General features: G+C 40.7%; 1 protein-coding gene across 2 annotated transcripts in view; it reads left to right on the forward strand.

Moving 5' to 3' along the window:
* The window catches only part of LOC137629488 (spermatogenesis-defective protein 39 homolog), a 194352-nt gene that overhangs the window by 145933 nt on the left and 31873 nt on the right, over positions 1-16546 (forward strand). For both annotated transcript variants that reach the window (XM_068360822.1, XM_068360821.1), the window contains exons 10-11: positions 3222-3499; positions 13743-13865. In XM_068360822.1, coding sequence (XP_068216923.1) covers positions 3222-3499; positions 13743-13865 — 401 coding nt within the window. The remainder of the gene's footprint in view (positions 1-3221; positions 3500-13742; positions 13866-16546) is intronic.

Consider the following 16546-nt stretch of genomic DNA (forward strand, 5'->3'; position numbering starts at 1 on the left):
TAGAGTCTACCAATCGAAGTGGGAAGTCTTCCAAAACTGGTGCAAGTCAGTATCTGTATCCTCGACCAGTACCTCTGTAACTCAAATAGCTGACTTCCTTTTATACCTGAGGAAAGAACGATCTCTTTCAGCTCCCACTATCAAGGGTTACAGAAGCATGTTGGCATCAGTCTTCTGTCACAGAGGCTTAGATCTTTCCAACAACAAAGATCTACAGGACCTCCTTAAGTCTTTTGAGACCACGAAGGAGCGTTGTTTGGCTACACCTGGTTGGAATTTAGACGTGGTACTAAGATTCCTCATGTCAGAAAGGTTCGAGCCGCTACAATCAGCCTCCTTTAAAGATCTCACTTTAAAGACTCTTTTCCTGGTTTGCTTAGCCACAGCTAAAAGAGTCAGTGAGATTCACGCCTTCAGCAGGAACATCGGATTTTCATCTGAAACGGCTACATGTTCTCTACAACTTGGTTTTCTAGCCAAAAACGAGCTACCCTCTCGTCCTTGGCCGAAATCGTTCGATATTCCAAGCCTATCGAATAGGGTTGGAAATGAACTAGAAAGAGTCTTATGCCCTGTGAGAGCTCTTAAGTTCTATTTAAGACGAACTAAACCTTTACGAGGACAGTCAGAAGCTTTATGGTGTTCAGTTAAGAAACCATCTTTGCCTATGTCAAAGAATGTTTTATCCTATTTTATCAGACTGTTAATACGAGAAGCTCATTCACATCTGAGTAAGGAAGACCAAGCTTTGCTGAAGGTAAGGACACATGAAGTTAGAGCTGTCGCAACTTCAGTGGCCTTTAAACAAAATAGATCTCTGCGAAGTATAATGGACGCAACCTATTGGAGAAGCAAGTCAGTGTTCGCGTCTTTTTATCTTAAAGATGTCCAGTCTCTTTACGAGAACTGCTACACTCTGGGACCATTCGTAGCAGCGAGTGCAGTAGTGGGTGAGGGCTCAACCACTACAATCCCCTAATTCCATAACCTTTTTAATCTTTCTCTTGAAATGTTTTTATTGTTGTTTTTGGGTTGTCCGGAAGGCTAAGAAGCCTTTCTCATCCTGGTTGATTTGGCGGGTGGTCAAATTCTTTTCTTGAGAAGCGCCTAGATTAGAGGTTTTGATGAGGTCCTGTGGTATGGGTTGCAACCCTTCATACTTCAGATCCTAGGGGTCGCTCAGCATCCTAAGAGGATCGCGAGGCTCCGTAAGGAAGACGTACTTAAAAAGGCAGAGTAATTGTTCAAGTCGACTTCCTTACCAGGTACCTATTTATTTTGGTTTTGTTATTTTGATAACTTCTAAAATGAAATAAAAAAAAAAAAAAAAAATCCTTAGCTCATAATAATGTAAACATTTATTGCTGGTCTCTACCCACCCCCCTGGGTGTGAATCAGCTTATATAATCACCGGCTAAGTTAAATATTGAAAAATGTTATTTTGATAATAAAATAAATTTTTGAATATACTTACCCGGTGATTATATATTAAAGGACCCTCCCTTCCTCCCCAATAGAGACGCAGTGGACCGAGGAGAAAATTGAGTTCTTTGTTTACAATGAGTACTGGGTATCTGGACGACAGATGGCGCTGTTGAAGTACACCCCCTACCTGCATAGCGATCGCTGGCGGATTTTTTCCGTAGAGTTTTCTGTCGAGCAGCAGAGCTGCAGCTTATATAATCACCGGGTAAGTATATTCAAAAATTTATTTTATTATCAAAATAACATTTTTCATTATACAGTACTGTAATAATAATTTTTCATATTTTCTTTTTAAAGTTAAGGTTTTATAAGCCCCAAAACTACTATTTTTAAGAAATAGATTAAAATATGAAAAACATGAAACTTATCTGCTCTCAGAAAACATGTCAAGAAACAAATGATCCATTTTATGATTTTAAGAACTGAAAAGTAGGAGGCATTATGTCATATCATTGACTTGTTAGTTACCATCAACCACCAGATGGAGTGGAGTTCCTGGAAGGGAAGCCATTTTGCAAAGAGAGAGAAAGAATTTTTTTTTATTGTGTGGTAGGCGTCAAGACAGCTTTGAGTAGAAACAATTTGAACATTAGGAGAATGTAAGAGTAATACATTTTATCATCAAAATTCTCTTGTTCCAACTATGATCAGATTATGAAAGGATCTTCCTCGTCATGTAGTTAAATCATTGAAAGTTGAAGTGGTCAAACAATATACAAATATTTTTGTTGCGGAAGCTAGCTTATGCCTGCCTAATATCATAGTTTAATGGCTTTATTGAGTCTCTGCACTCCTCACAAGATTTTATAAATAAATCATTGTTCCTGGCACTAAACACAAGGAGAATGTGAGTCATAATCACTTGAAAATAATCCCTAATGCACAGCAGTGCAATGCTTCCTAACAATTTTGGAAAAAACATCCTTAAAGAAATAAAAAAAGTAAAAAAAAACTGATATCTGGATCAGAAGAGCACACATAGTTGTTGTCTCATGTTGACTGTTAGACCGAAGAAGCTATCGAACATGCACAGCATGCTATTGTAGTTTGATGCTGGTCTCATTGCATCGATAGATGTGTTGCAGGTATTAATGTATTGGAAGGAAAGGTAACAAGTAAATTTCTTAAATTTAGGGAGTATCTTTTAACATTCCAAGCTTTCAGAGATGAAAGCCATATGAACATAAGGTGAGTATAGAAATAAGAAATTTTATTATTAAGATTTTGTGTTTTTCTTTTATTCTTTAGTCTATTTTATTTAGGTTTCCATTCTAGGGTTCTATACCTGTTAGAGGTTTCTTACTTGTAACTTCTTGCTTTCTAATTAGTGAGGAAACTTTGCTAGTAACTGAGTCATTGGAAGTTCAAAAGATCATACTAAGTGCAAATGCTTTTTTGATATCAGGCTCATATGGGTATCATTTCTTAGTTAATTTTTTGTCCTATTTATTTCTTTTACTTTTCCAGTTTATTTTTTATTTCATTCAGTATTTATTTTACCATTCCAGTCTATTTTCTTTGTTAAAACCCTGGTGTTTGTAACATTTTACTTTTCCTGTTATTGTTGCAGTTAGTTAGTAAATTCTATGATGATACTATCCATTTATGTTAAATTATTTTATAGAAATTCTAATGCATTTCACTTAGGAAAAACAAGGCAGTTTATTTTACGATAAACAATTTTCTCTACATACAGGGAAATGAAATTAATTTAACAATTATATTTCTTTTCATAGAACGGCAAATGCAAATAGAGGCGGCTGATCAAAACTCAAATCAGGTATTGGATGAATCTAAAGAAAAGGTATTAGTTGATTCCTCTTTACTAGCAACTCTATTGTACTGCTGTATGCATCATTGGGATGCCGCTGAATCGAATGTTGGGAGTCCGTTGGCCCTTAAGAAAGCTCATAACATAACCGACAGACAACTGCTGTGGACAGCGCTTCGAGGACGGGCACAAATTAGTCATTGGCCGTTACCAGGCGACCTGGAAGCTTGGATGGGGAATAAGGTATGATGAGTTTTAGTAGGATTTTTTATTCTATTTTAAATGATGCTATATACTTTCAGCTAGTTGGAAGTTTAGATGAAGAAAATTTCTTTTCAGAAATGGAAAATTATGTGGGCAAGATACAGAGGCATGTTTTTTGTTTTGTCAAAATATATTAAATAGAGATATCTGAAAAAACTATACAGACATTTCAATATTTTAGAACTTTTATTAGTGTTGTTTTTTAGCATTATTATAAGTGTTCTTTTTTTAAATATTGATGGTAATATTGGTACTTTTGTTTACCTATTTCTTGTAGCAGTATTCCTTTCAATAATTTTGAAGCTGTGGTCTTTGGCAGCCTGTAGTGTTGCATGATTGATTTGGAATTGTTTGGGGAAATATGCTTCAAGAAAATAGTTTATTTTAAATATTTAACTTAGCCGGTGAATATATAATAGCTGAGCCTCCGGCGGCTTGACAGAAAAACACAAAAACTCGCGAGCGATCGCTATGAAGGTTGCGGGTGTGCCCACTAGCGCCAACTATCGGCCAGATACCGCATATACATGTAAACAGCTCCAATTCTTCTCTGTCGGTCTGATCGACAAGACGTACCATTACTCGCTGTTAACCTGGAGTTTTTCAACAGTCTTGGTGAAGTACTTCCTTTTGGTTTGAGCTTTCGCAGTGCAGGTGTTTTATCTTCAACTTAAATCGTGAACTTTTTTTTGGATAGATTTAATTGTTGATGACTTTGGATTGTTTTTTGGACTTTCTTTGACTTTTCAAAATGGCCGACCCTTCCCTTAGTACGGAAGTGTGTTTTAGGCTTTTAGTAATTATCTTATCACGTTATAAATTGTTGTTGTTAATTATAGATTTTCCTCTATATATTTTATATCTCACCCGCCTTTATTAGGCCTCTTCGATTAGCTTTCCATTTATATAAACATCAAGATAAATTTTAATGATTTGTTTATATGCGGCCTTACCTATTCCTCCCCTAATCCGAGAGTAGGCGGTCCTAACTTGGAAACCGAAGTTAAACAACGTTGAGCCCTTTCAATCGTAAATAACTTTTACAGAGCAAATGATTTAAAACTTATTAAATGAATATTTTTTAGTAGATATTTTATGAAAGATTTTCTTTGAATAGTTTTCGTGCTGTTTCAAAGATGAACTAACGTTTGGTTTATTTATGCTACGCAGTTTGCGCTCTATCGTTACGATAGAGAGAGAGAGAGAATCACGGTTTCACTTTGCAGAAAGAGTAAATCGATTCTGACGTTTTGTTCATTCTTCTTTCAAACTAAAATGTTTTAAATACTAATTTAAAGGAACTTGTTAATTTTCAATTTCTTAGTCCTTTCAGTTTTTTCCTTTGGTCAAATAACCTGTTTATTGACGAAAGGTAAGTGGGCTTTTCTCTTCGGTGTGAAATCAAGAGAGAGAGAGAGGAAGAGAGAACGTTCCGATCTTTATTCTCGTCCCAAGCGAGTAACGTTGTTCTCGAGTCAGTTTTTTTTTTACTCTCGTCCCAAGTCTCTGTACGGGGAGAAAGGATAAAACGTTTTTAGTTTTTATTCTCGTCCCAAGGCACTGTACGGTGAGAGATTGAAAACGTAGTTTTGAATGAACTAGTGTTTAGTCTCCTCCCCAGTCACTGATCCTTTTATCTTTATATATTTCCGTTTTATTCGATATATATGTTTACTGTTTTTTGCTTGTATTAATGTGCTTACATTATACGACTTATTTCGCAATTATAACCTTTTGATGTAGGGTAGAATTGCGTGCTTCAGGTAGAAATCAGTTTTATTCATGCCTAATGTGAATTATTGAAAAATTCGATTTCAGTGAAGTAAGTGCAAAACAGAAAATCGTAGTGATAAAGTGATAATTGCGCAAAGTGTTATCAGTGTTGCGACAGAGGGTTCGTCTGTTCGTGCCTGTCGTTCGCCTAGTCCGAGACCTCTTGCAAGCTCCCATGCCCCAGGGAGAAGTAATGTCGTAGGACTTATGGGTTCGAGAGGCTTTAACCAACGAACAGACGTTCCCTCTATGGTTTCAGGCGTGTCTCGTCAGGACCGCCCCTACCATAAGACGAGCGAGACGGTTTTCTCCTCGTCATCCGAAGGCTTATCGCGTAAGAAACCGTGGAGCAAGGTTTCGAGACCCTTAAAGCGAAAGTCAGTCCCTTCAGGACAGGTCCAGCGTCCTGGTTGTAGCCATTGGGACAGCTCTGACCCTGTGCAGTCATCGGAAGACTGCTCGACGCCTAAACAGAAGCGTAACACGGGCTCCGAGAGTCTTATTGTAGGCAAGGTTTTGCAGTCACAGACGTTACCCTCGTCTCTTACCGCACCCATTCCCGTTGATCCTAAATGGGTTGTACTGCAAGACATGCAGAATAAGCTTGCCTCTCTTATGGAGGACTAGTCTGCTGAGCAGGTTCACGATGATCCTCGCCGCTTAGCTGATCGAGATCCTGGCCGTCAGCCGCCCAAACGAGCCTTTGCTCGTCCTGTTGACGTTGACGTTACAAAGTCACGTCAATCACGTTTTGTAGAGCCTCACTCGATACAGTCCCGTGTTGACTCTCAGCCGCTTGTGGACGTTCAGCCGCTGCCGCTTGCTCTTGTTGACGTTCAGGACGTTCGCCAACCAGCGAAGTTGACTTGTTTTGACGTTGAGCGTCAAACACCGCAGTCAAGAGTTGTTTTGACTGCTCAGTCTAGGCAGTCAAGGCAGTCTCGAGTTGACGTCGAGTGTCCTCCCGCACCTGTTGTTGTTGCTGGTCAGTCCTTTAAGCAGTTACATGACATAGCGTCCTTGACTGCTACTGTTGCTCCTTTGTGTGTGGACTCTGCTTGTCAAGCATTGCCCAGGTCTCTCCCTTGCTTGAGACTCGGCAATTGTCGGACAAGGTTCCTTCAGATGAGGAAGTTGCTGATCCCCCTCCTACTGATATTCCCTTGGGGACTCTGTCAGACGGAGAGGAGCCTAAAGCTGCTCAGCCCTCTATGGACTTTAGATAAATCATGCTGATTTTTAAGGATCTTTGTCCGGATCTTTTTGTAACTGCTGCTCCTCGTTCGCCTAAACGTCAGAGTTTACACTAGGCCTAGCTACTTCGAAGCCGTTGTTTTCTAAGCTAGTGCTCTCTCGGTCTTCTAAGAGAGCTTTACGTTTGCTAGGCGACTGGTTGATCACCAGGAGGAGTTTGGGGGAGACAGCCTTTGCTTTCCCTCCTTTTAAACTGGCTTATAGAGCGAGAGTCTGGTATGACACGGGAGAAGTTCTCGGCTTGGGAGTTCCTGCCTCTGCCCAGATAGACTTCTCAAACCTCATAGACTCTCCCCGTCGCCTGGCCATGAGACGCTCCAAGATTTTATGGTCGGCTTCAGAGCTAGACCATCTCCTGTTAGGAGTTTTTTCGAGCGTTTGAAGTTTTGCTGTACAATTATGTCATGCATAAACCAGGCTATCAGGGATGGCTCCAATAATCTGACAGCCACGTTCTCTGCAGGAACAAGACTATCAGGGATGGCTCCAATGATCTGGCAGCCACGTTCACTGCAGGAGTACGTAAGAGGCAAGTGCGCTCAATGTGTTCATTGTCAAGACAAACTTCACTATGAAGTCTACCAGGCTGTCTTGACAGCATTAATGGAAGGCGACTGGATGGTCTCTCTCGACCTTCAGGATGCATACTTCCACATTCCTATACACCCGGATTCCCAACCGTTTCTGAGGTTTGTTTACAGGAATGTGGGGTACCAGTTTCGAGCCCTGTGCTTTGGCCTCAGTCCTGCTCCTATCGTGTTTACGAGGCTCATGAGGAATGTACCAAATTCCTCCATCTATCGGGAATCCGAGCCTCCCTGTACTTGGACGACTGGCTTCTCAGAGCATCGTCCAGTCATCGCTGTCTGCAGGATCTACATTGGACGTTGAGTCTGGCCAGGGAGTTGGGACTTCTGGTCAACCTAGAAAAGTCCCAACTGATCCCATCCCAGACTATTCTATATTTGGGGATGGAGATTCCCAGTCCAGTTTTTCAGGCTTTTCTGTCTGCCACCCGAATAGAACAAGCCCTGCTCAAAGTCCAACTAATGCTGAAAAGAGAACTTTTGTTCAGTCAGGAGTTGGAAGAGTCTCGTAGGGACTCTCTCATCCCTGGAGCAGTTTGTCTCGCTAGGGAGACTACACCTTCGGCCTCTCCAATCCCAGTCTCCGAACCAGTAAAGGCATGCCTGAAATGGTGGGACAGCAATATCAGTCTGAGAGAGGGACTATCCCTAGCAGTCAAGAACCCAAACCACGTGTTGTTCTCAGACGCGTCGGATTTGGGTTGGGGTGCGACCCTGGACGGTCGGGAATGCTCGGGTCTGTGGACCTCAAGTCAGAAGAGCATGCACATCAACGGCAAGGAGCTATTAGCAGTCCACTTGGCCTTGATGAAATTCGAAAGCTTTCTTCGAAACAAAGTGGTAGAGGTCAACTCAGACAACACCACAGCTTTGGCGTACATCTCCAAGCAAGGAGGCACACACTCCCTCACGCTGTACGAGATCGCAAGGGACCTTCTCATATGGTCAAGAAATCGAGGCATCTCCCTGTTGACGAGATTCATCCAGGGGGACTTGAACGTCTTGGCAGACTGTCTCAGTCGGAGGGGTCAGGTGATACCCACGGAATGGACCCTCCACAAGGACGTGTGCAAGAGTCTTTGGGCGACTTGGGGTCAACCCACCATAGACCTCTTTGCCACCTCGTTGACCAAAAGGTTACCAATCTATTGCTCACCAGTCCCAGATCCAGAAGCAATCCACATAGACGCGTTTCTACTGGATTGGTCTCATCTGGACTTATATGCATTCCCACCATTCAAGATAGTCAACAAGGTACTGCAGAAGTTCGCCTCTCACGAAGGGACAAGGTTGACGTTGGTTGCTCCCCTCTGGCCCGCGAGAGAGTGGTTCACCGAGGTACTTCAATGGCTGGTAGACATTCCAAGAAGTCTTCCTCTAAGGGTAGATCTCTTACGTCAGCCCCACGTAAAGAATGTTCATCAAAGCCTTCCCCGCGCTTCGTCTAACTGCCTTCGGTCTATCGAGAGACTCTCAAGAGCTCGAGGCTTTTCGAAGGAGGCAGCCAGTGCGATTGCAAGAGCTAGGAGAGCTTCTACCATCAGAGTATACTAGTCGAAGTGGGAAGTCTTTCGAGACTGGTGCAAGTCAGCATCTGTGTCCTCTTCCAGTACCTCTGTAACCCAAATCGGAGATTTTCTTTTACATCTGAGAAATGTTCGCTCCCTCTCAGCTCCCACGATTAAGGGCTACAGGAGCATGTTGGCTTCGGTCTTTCGTCATAGAGGCTTAGATCTTTCCAACAATAAAGATCTCCAAGATCTCCTTAAGTCTTTCGAGACCTCTAAGGAACGTCGTTTGGCAACTCCTGGATGGAACTTAGACGTGGTCCTAAGGTTCCTCATGTCAGACAGGTTTGAGCCATTACATTCAGCCTCCCTGAAGGATCTCACCCTCAAGACGCTTTTCCTAGTGTGCTTGGCTTCGGCTAAAAGGGTCAGTGAAATTCATGCCTTCAGTAAGAACATCGGTTTTTCTACAGAAAAAGCCACATGTTCACTTCAACTTGGTTTCCTGGCCAAAAATGAACTGCCTTCTCGTCCTTGGCCTAAGTCTTTTGATATACCTTGCCTGTCAGAGATCGTGGGCAACGAACTTGAAAGAGTGTTGTGTCCAGTTAGAGCTCTTAAGTTCTACTTAGCTCGTACTAAGTCCTTACGAGGTGGATCTGAGGCATTATGGTGCTCAGTTAAGAAACCATCATTGCCTATGTCAAAGAATGCTTTGTCATATTTTATCAGATTTTTAATACGAGAGGCTCATTCTCACTTGAATGAAAAAGACCGATGCTTGCTTAAGGTTAAGACGCACGAAGTAAGAGCTATAGCAACTTCCGTGGCCTTTAAGCAAAATAGATCTCTGCAAAGTATTATGGACGCGACCGTTTGGAGAAGCAAGTCGGTATTCGCGTCATTTTACTTAAAAGATGTCCAGACTCTTTACGAGGACTGCTACACACTGGGTCCATTCGTTACAGCTAGTGCAGTAGTGGGTAAGGGTTCTACCACTACATTCCCTTAATTCCAATATCCTTTTAATCTGCTCTTGAAATGTTTTTTAATTGGGTTGTACGGAAGGCTAAGAAGCCTTTCGCATCCTTTTTTGATTTGGCGGGTGGTCAAATGTCATTTCTTGAGAGCGCCCAGATTAGGGGTTTGATGAGGTCCTGTTGTATGGGTTGCAGCCCTTGATACTTCAGCTCCTGGGAGTCTTTCAGCATCCTAAGAGGATCGCTGGGCTTCGTGAGGAAGACAGACTAACAAGGCAGAGTAATCGTCTAAGTCAACTTCCTTACCAGGTACCTATATATATTTGGGTTTTGTTATGATATAACTGTCAAAAACTCTAAGCATATACGCTGTAAACTTAATTAACTCTGGTCTCTACCCACCACCATGGGTGTGAATCAGCTATTATATATTCACCGGCTAAGTTAAATATTTAAAAATGATATTTTAATTATAAAATAAATTTTTGAATATACTTACCCGGTGAATATATAAATTAAAGGCCCTCCCTTCCTCCCCGATAGAGACCCAGTGGGATGAGAAGAATTGGAGCTGTTTACATGTATATGCGGTATCTGGCCGATAGTTGGTGCTAGTGGGCACACCCGCAACCTTCATAGCGATCGCTCGCGAGTTTTTGTGTTTTTCTGTCGAGCCGCCGGAGGCTAAGCTATTATATATTCACCGGGTAAGTATATTCAAAAATTTATTTTATAATTAAAATATCATGTTTTCAAAAAGAAAAAATGCTAGAACAGGGAATAACAATGTAAAATACCAATGAATTATTGTTTCCATTGCTTTATGGTAAGTGTTAAAGCATGGAATTAGTTTGTATAATAGAGACCCTTGAGTTCAGGTTCTATTGAACCTGGAACAGCACCTCCAATGCTAAAATCATATGGCTATCGGTGACATGTCATCACTGCTAACCATCACTACTGAAAACAATACTACTTTCTCACTAACTTGTGCCTAACCACCATCTTCCATAGTCAAAATGAGAATCAAATGTCCCCCTTCCCTACATGAGGCTATGGCGGAGTAAGGGTATTAGATACCTCACAGCACCTTCTTATAAATAGGTTTTTCCTTTGCAAGACTACTTTTTAGTGGATAGTGTTACGTGGGGTGTCGAAGTACTAATACCCGAGCAATAACTAATGAGACCCGTGTACCATCAAAGGTAACTGTCTACAACCAAGCAAACAACTAAATCATGTTTATAGGTGAGAACAAAAAATAACAAGTCTAAGTCTCACCTAATAAGGAAAAATTTCAGAAAAAAGTCTGATGACTCATTATACTTCTGTTCAAGGACCTGGATGATGAGGCCCTTCTATCTGGTTTACCCTTGTAGACATCAGGAACAAGCTAAGTACTACATATGTATGTTGCACCTTTTGGATTAGTTTCAGGTAGTGTCATGTAAAACACCCCATGCGCTGACCAATCCATTAAGTTCTGGATGTCCAGAAATTGCATATTAGCAATAAATGGTAGAGAGGAAGCAATTTACCTTACATCATGGGCTTTAAGAATGGAGAAAGGATCATCTTTCTTATTAAGAGAGGTTATTAGAATAAAGATACTCCCTGTTGAAAGGAACTTATTGGTCTGGGTATTTTGAAATGGACTTCTGTGTCTTTCAAAGACATGGAACTCTGCAGATATAATACCAGGCAGAAGTTACCATTTGATCCTAAAGCTGTAATATAAAGAAGATCTTGCTTCTGAAGAGGCTTTTAATTTTTGGCTTAAAAAAGAAGACAGAGATGAAGATGAGGAGATGACCAGGGATAATGGTGATAAACTGATATCTCCAAAAAGCTGCAAGCTCACTAACTCTTCTTCATAGGGCTAAAGCTATAAAGATAGCTTTCTGTAATGACTCTTTAAGGGAAATGAAGAAATTAAGCATACTATCCAGAGACCAAGATAATAATGGGATTTGAGAAGATGGTCATTATAAGGCAAAAGACTGGGTAACCTTGTGAAACTTATCCAAGTCTGAATCAACCCCTAAAGCCCTCCTGAGAGGTTGTGTTAATGCAGATTTGTATGGAAAAATTGCTGAAGGCTTAAGCTTCCTATCCTCAAAGAGATGTACCAGAAAGGAAGCCAAGAAGTTTGGGGTTATTTGGCATGGAGACCTGACTCAGGAAGACGATCCATGCCTTACACACCCAACCGGCCGAGTGGAAGAAGACCTCTTACAGCTCATCAAATATATTATGTTGTGAGCTGAGAATTCCCTTCCTTATATACAGAAGAGGAAATCCAAGCAGGAAAGTTCTGGGTCAGAAAAGAAGAAATGGAAATAATCTGATTTCCTACTTTCTGATACAGCTGTGCTGACCGAAGAGGGTGTAACTTCGTCCTCAGATGTGGAGCAGCTGTTGGTTTGGCCAGTATGAAGCTACTAGCACAGCTGTCCTGGAAATATCCTGAAGGATATTCAAAGCTCTTGAAATCAAACACAGAGGTAACAGATAAATCGATGACCATCTGTTCCTGGCCAGATTCTCTTGCCACTGCCTGAGAATCCTCATTCGGAGCTACGTATTGTGGAAGTTTGTGGTTCTCTTTTGTTGTAAACAGATCTATTAGGAGATCCAAAACCAACTCTAAGAACTCTAGGAAAGAGTATTGATCCACAGTTCATTCTGTGTCCAGGACTGTGTGTGTGGACATGGTGTCCGCCACTACATTGAGTATTGAGGGAGCTCGACAAATTCTCTCATAAAGGAACATCGTAATGGGAAATCACTGTAGACTGCTGATTGTTGTCTATGAAAATCTTTATATGGGAGTTCCTTCTAGGACCATGTCTCTTTAACATCAGAAAAACTGCCGTCAGTTCCAACACTTTATGTGAAATGCTATGAACTGAGGGAACTATTTCTCTAACACATACTGTAGCTCTACTCTGAATGACCTCCCCAATCGATCAGGATGCATCTGTATGAAGGATCTTGGAAATTGAGAGAGCAACTAATGTGACCAACTAGGAAAGGGCCTTTGCTTTGGGGTATGGCCTGAGAATTTGTTTGCAGCAAAAAGGCTAATATGTCCAAATGACTCCACAACCTTCCCAAGGGACTCCTCTCTACACCTACATGTATTCTTTTAGTTGGTTTTAAAGCTGGGTTGACTATTGAGGCAAATTGAAGAAGGACCAAGACCTTATCCAATTGCCGTCAGGAAGAGAAGCGGTTTGAAAGAAAGAATCTGTCTTTAATTCTTTGCTGAGATGCTTTTGGTAAGCTTAGATTTGCTTTTGACATATTCCAATGAAGACCTAGCCTCTGAAATATCTCTCATGGAACAAGTTGTGATTTGCAAAGTTGATCAGGAATCCTAGATCCCGAAGAACATACAATACTTGGTTTTATGTATATGAGGCTTAACTTTTTTGTCTGTCCAAATAGGCAATCCAAATAGGCAATGACTTGAACTCCCAGCAGTCACAAAAGTTTGATCACTGATTTCGCAAGTTTTGTGAACACTCATTGGGCAATATTGAGGCTGAAAGGCACCACTTAGAACCTGTACAAACATCTCCTGACCTGAAACCCTAGGTAAGGTCGAAAGAGGAGAGCAACAGGGGCGTTCCAATAAGTCCCTTTCATATGTATACTTTAGTAAAGGTCCAACCCCCTCAATGATATTAATTGGCAGACACGCCTGATGGTCATTAATTTGAGTGAGGATAACTCTTCTCTCAGATGAGTCTTTCTTTAGTACGCTGAATAGTTGCCTCAGAAACTTTTAAGAACCTGTATTGATCTATGACTCCTTTTCTAAGCATTTTCCTTAAAAAGGTGGTTCTGAAAGCCACGACTAAGCCAGACCTTTTTAAACTATGTTTTTTTCTCTAAAAGGGCAAAGCCTGTAGTAAAAGATATTAGAAATTTATGGAATTTAATGATAGATGTAGTCATTTAACCAGCTTTGTGATTTTGTAAATCTTTGCATTTGTGTACATTATTTAAAAAAGTGTGTTGATGCTTTGCAATCTTTTTTAGCTGTGATTTTAGATAACTGAAGTACAGTGCTCTTTTTACAGGAAAAATTATAATATTTTATTTCTTTTTAAAGGGTGTACTTGGAGCTTTAACTTCGATCAAGTCTGTCTTGACTGGTTCAGGAAGAGTTGTTAAGTCATCTTTACCAATTGACCAAGTAGTATACATGCTCCAAAGTACAGATGCACCATCAAATGTAAGTTCTGTTGCACAGTTTTTAGATTTTGCTAGTCATTACTGGATAACTTTGAAAGGGATGCACACATAATTTAATTTCCATTCCTTTTCATGCATGGTTGTTGTTCAAGGAAAGTATATAAGTATTAGAATTTACAAGGCTGTGAGTTTAGTAGTCCTTATTTTCTTTATGGTTTCTGTTCAGTAATATTGTGTGTCAAATACATTAATACCTTGACATACGAGTATAATTCGCTCCTGTACCGAGCTTGTATGTGATTTTGCTCATATCTCAATTAAATTTTTCCTGTATGAAATAACTAGAAAATATTTAATCCATTCCCAACAACTAAAAACACCCAAGTCAATGATAATGACAATGAAAAAACATGCTGTTTAAATGCTAAACTGTACAACATAAACATAGTTTTAAATATTTAACTTAGCCGGTGAATATATAATAGCTGCAAACTCTGCGGCTCGACAGAAAACACACTAAAAAAACTCGCGAGCGATCACTATGAAGGTTGCGGGTGTGCCCACCAGCGCCAACTGTCGGCCAGATACCACTCTTGTATGTAAACAAAACCTTCAATTCTTCTCTGTCGACGTTGACGACAAGACGTATCAATACTCGCTGTAGAACCTGGAGTTTTCTCAACATATTTGGTGAAGTACTTCATTTTGGTTTGAGCTTTCGCAGTGCAGGTGTTTTATCTTCATCTTAAATCTTGAACTCGTTTTTGGATAGATTTAATTTTTGATGACAAAGAGAGTATGGACTTTCTTTGACTTTTAAATGGCCGACCCTTCCCTTAGACGGAAGGGTGTTTAGGCTTTTAGCAATTATCTTATCACGTTATAAATTAATTATAGATTTTCCTCTATATATTTTATATCTCACCGCCTTTATTAGGCCTCTTCGATTAACTTTCCATTTATAATAAACATCAAAATAAATTTTAATGGTTTGTTTATATGCGACCTTTCCTGAGAGTAGGCGGTCCTAACTTGGAAACCGAAGTTAAACAACGTTGAGCCCTTTCAATCGTAAATAGCTTTTAAAGAGCTAATGATTTAAAACTTTTTAAATGAATATTTTTTAATAGATATTTTATGAAAGATTTTCTTTGAATAGTCTTCGTACTGTTTCAAAGATGAACTAACGTTTAGTTTATTTATGCTACGCAGTTTGCGCTCTATCGTTACGATAGAGAGAGAGTATCACGGTTTCACTTTGCAGAAAGAGTAAATCGATTCTGACGTTTTGTTCATTCTTCTTTCAAAGCTTAAATGTTTTAAATTTTATTTTAAAGGAACTTTTTAATTGAAAAACCTTTCAGTTTTTTCCTTTGGTCAAATAACATGTTTTTTTGACGAAACGTAAGTGGGCTCTTCTCTTAGGTGCGAAATCAAGAGAGAGAGAGAGAGAGAGAGAGATAGAGACGGAGGGAGAGAGAGGAGAGAAAACGTTCCGTTCAAGCGGGTAACGTTGTTCTCGAGTTACTCTCGTCCCTAGTCTCTGTACGGGGAGAAAGGATAAAACGTTTTTAGTTTTTTATTCTCGTCCCCAGGCAATGTACGGTGAGAGATTGAAAACGTAGTTTTGAATGATAGTGTTTAGTCTCTTCCCCAGCCACTGAATTTTTTATCTTAAAATATGTTTACTGTTTTTTGCTGGTATTAATGTGCTTGCATTATACGACTGATTTCGCAATTACAACCTTTTGATGAGGGTAGAATTGCGTGCTTCAGGTAGAAATCAGTTTTATTCATACCTGATGTGAATTGTTAAAAGATTCGATTTCAGTGAAATAAGTGCAAAACAGAAAATAGTGATAAAGTGATATTGCGCAAAGTGTTATCAGTGTTGCGACCGAGGGTTCGTCTGTTCGTGCCTGTCGTTCGCCTAGTCCGGGACCTCTTGCAAGCTCCCAAGCCCAGGGGAGAAGTAATGTCGTACGACTTATGGGTTCGAGAGGCCTTGATCAGCGAACAGACGTTCCCTCTATGGTATCGGGTGTATCTTACCAAGATCACCCCTACCATAAGGCGAGAGAGACGATTTTCTCCTCGTCATCCGAAGGCTTTTCGCATAAGAAACCGTGAAACAAGGTTTCGAGGCCCTTTAAGCGAAAGTCAGTCCTTTCAGGACAGGTCCAGCGTCCTGGTTGTAGCCATTAGGACAGCTCTGACCCTATGCAGTCATCGGAAGACTGCTCGCCGCCTAACAAAAGCGTAACACAGACTCTGAGAGTCTTTTTGTAGGCAAGGTTTTGCGGTCACAGACGTTACCCTCGTCTCTTACCGCAACCATTCCCGTTGATCCTAAATGGGTTGTACGGCAAGACATGCAGAATAAGCTTGCCTCCCTTATGGAAGACTATTCTGCCGATAAGTCCGTTGAGCCTAGCCGTTTTATCTCATCGAGATCCTGGCTTTCAGCCACCCTAACGTTCCTTTGTGCGTCCTGTTGACGTTGGCGTAATTAAGTCACGTCAGTCAGGTTGTTTAGAACCACACTCGATGCGGTCTCGTGTGGATTTTCAGCCACATTTGGACGTTAGGCCACTTGCTGATGCTCCTGTTGACGTTCAGGACGTTCGCTAACAATCGGAGTTGACTTGTTTTGACGCTGAGCGTCAACCTCCGCATTCTAGAGTTGTTTTGACTGCTCAGTCTAGGCAGTCAAAGCAGTCT

This window comes from Palaemon carinicauda, chromosome 37 (genome assembly GCF_036898095.1).
Source record: "Palaemon carinicauda isolate YSFRI2023 chromosome 37, ASM3689809v2, whole genome shotgun sequence".
NCBI lineage: Eukaryota > Metazoa > Arthropoda > Malacostraca > Decapoda > Palaemonidae > Palaemon > Palaemon carinicauda.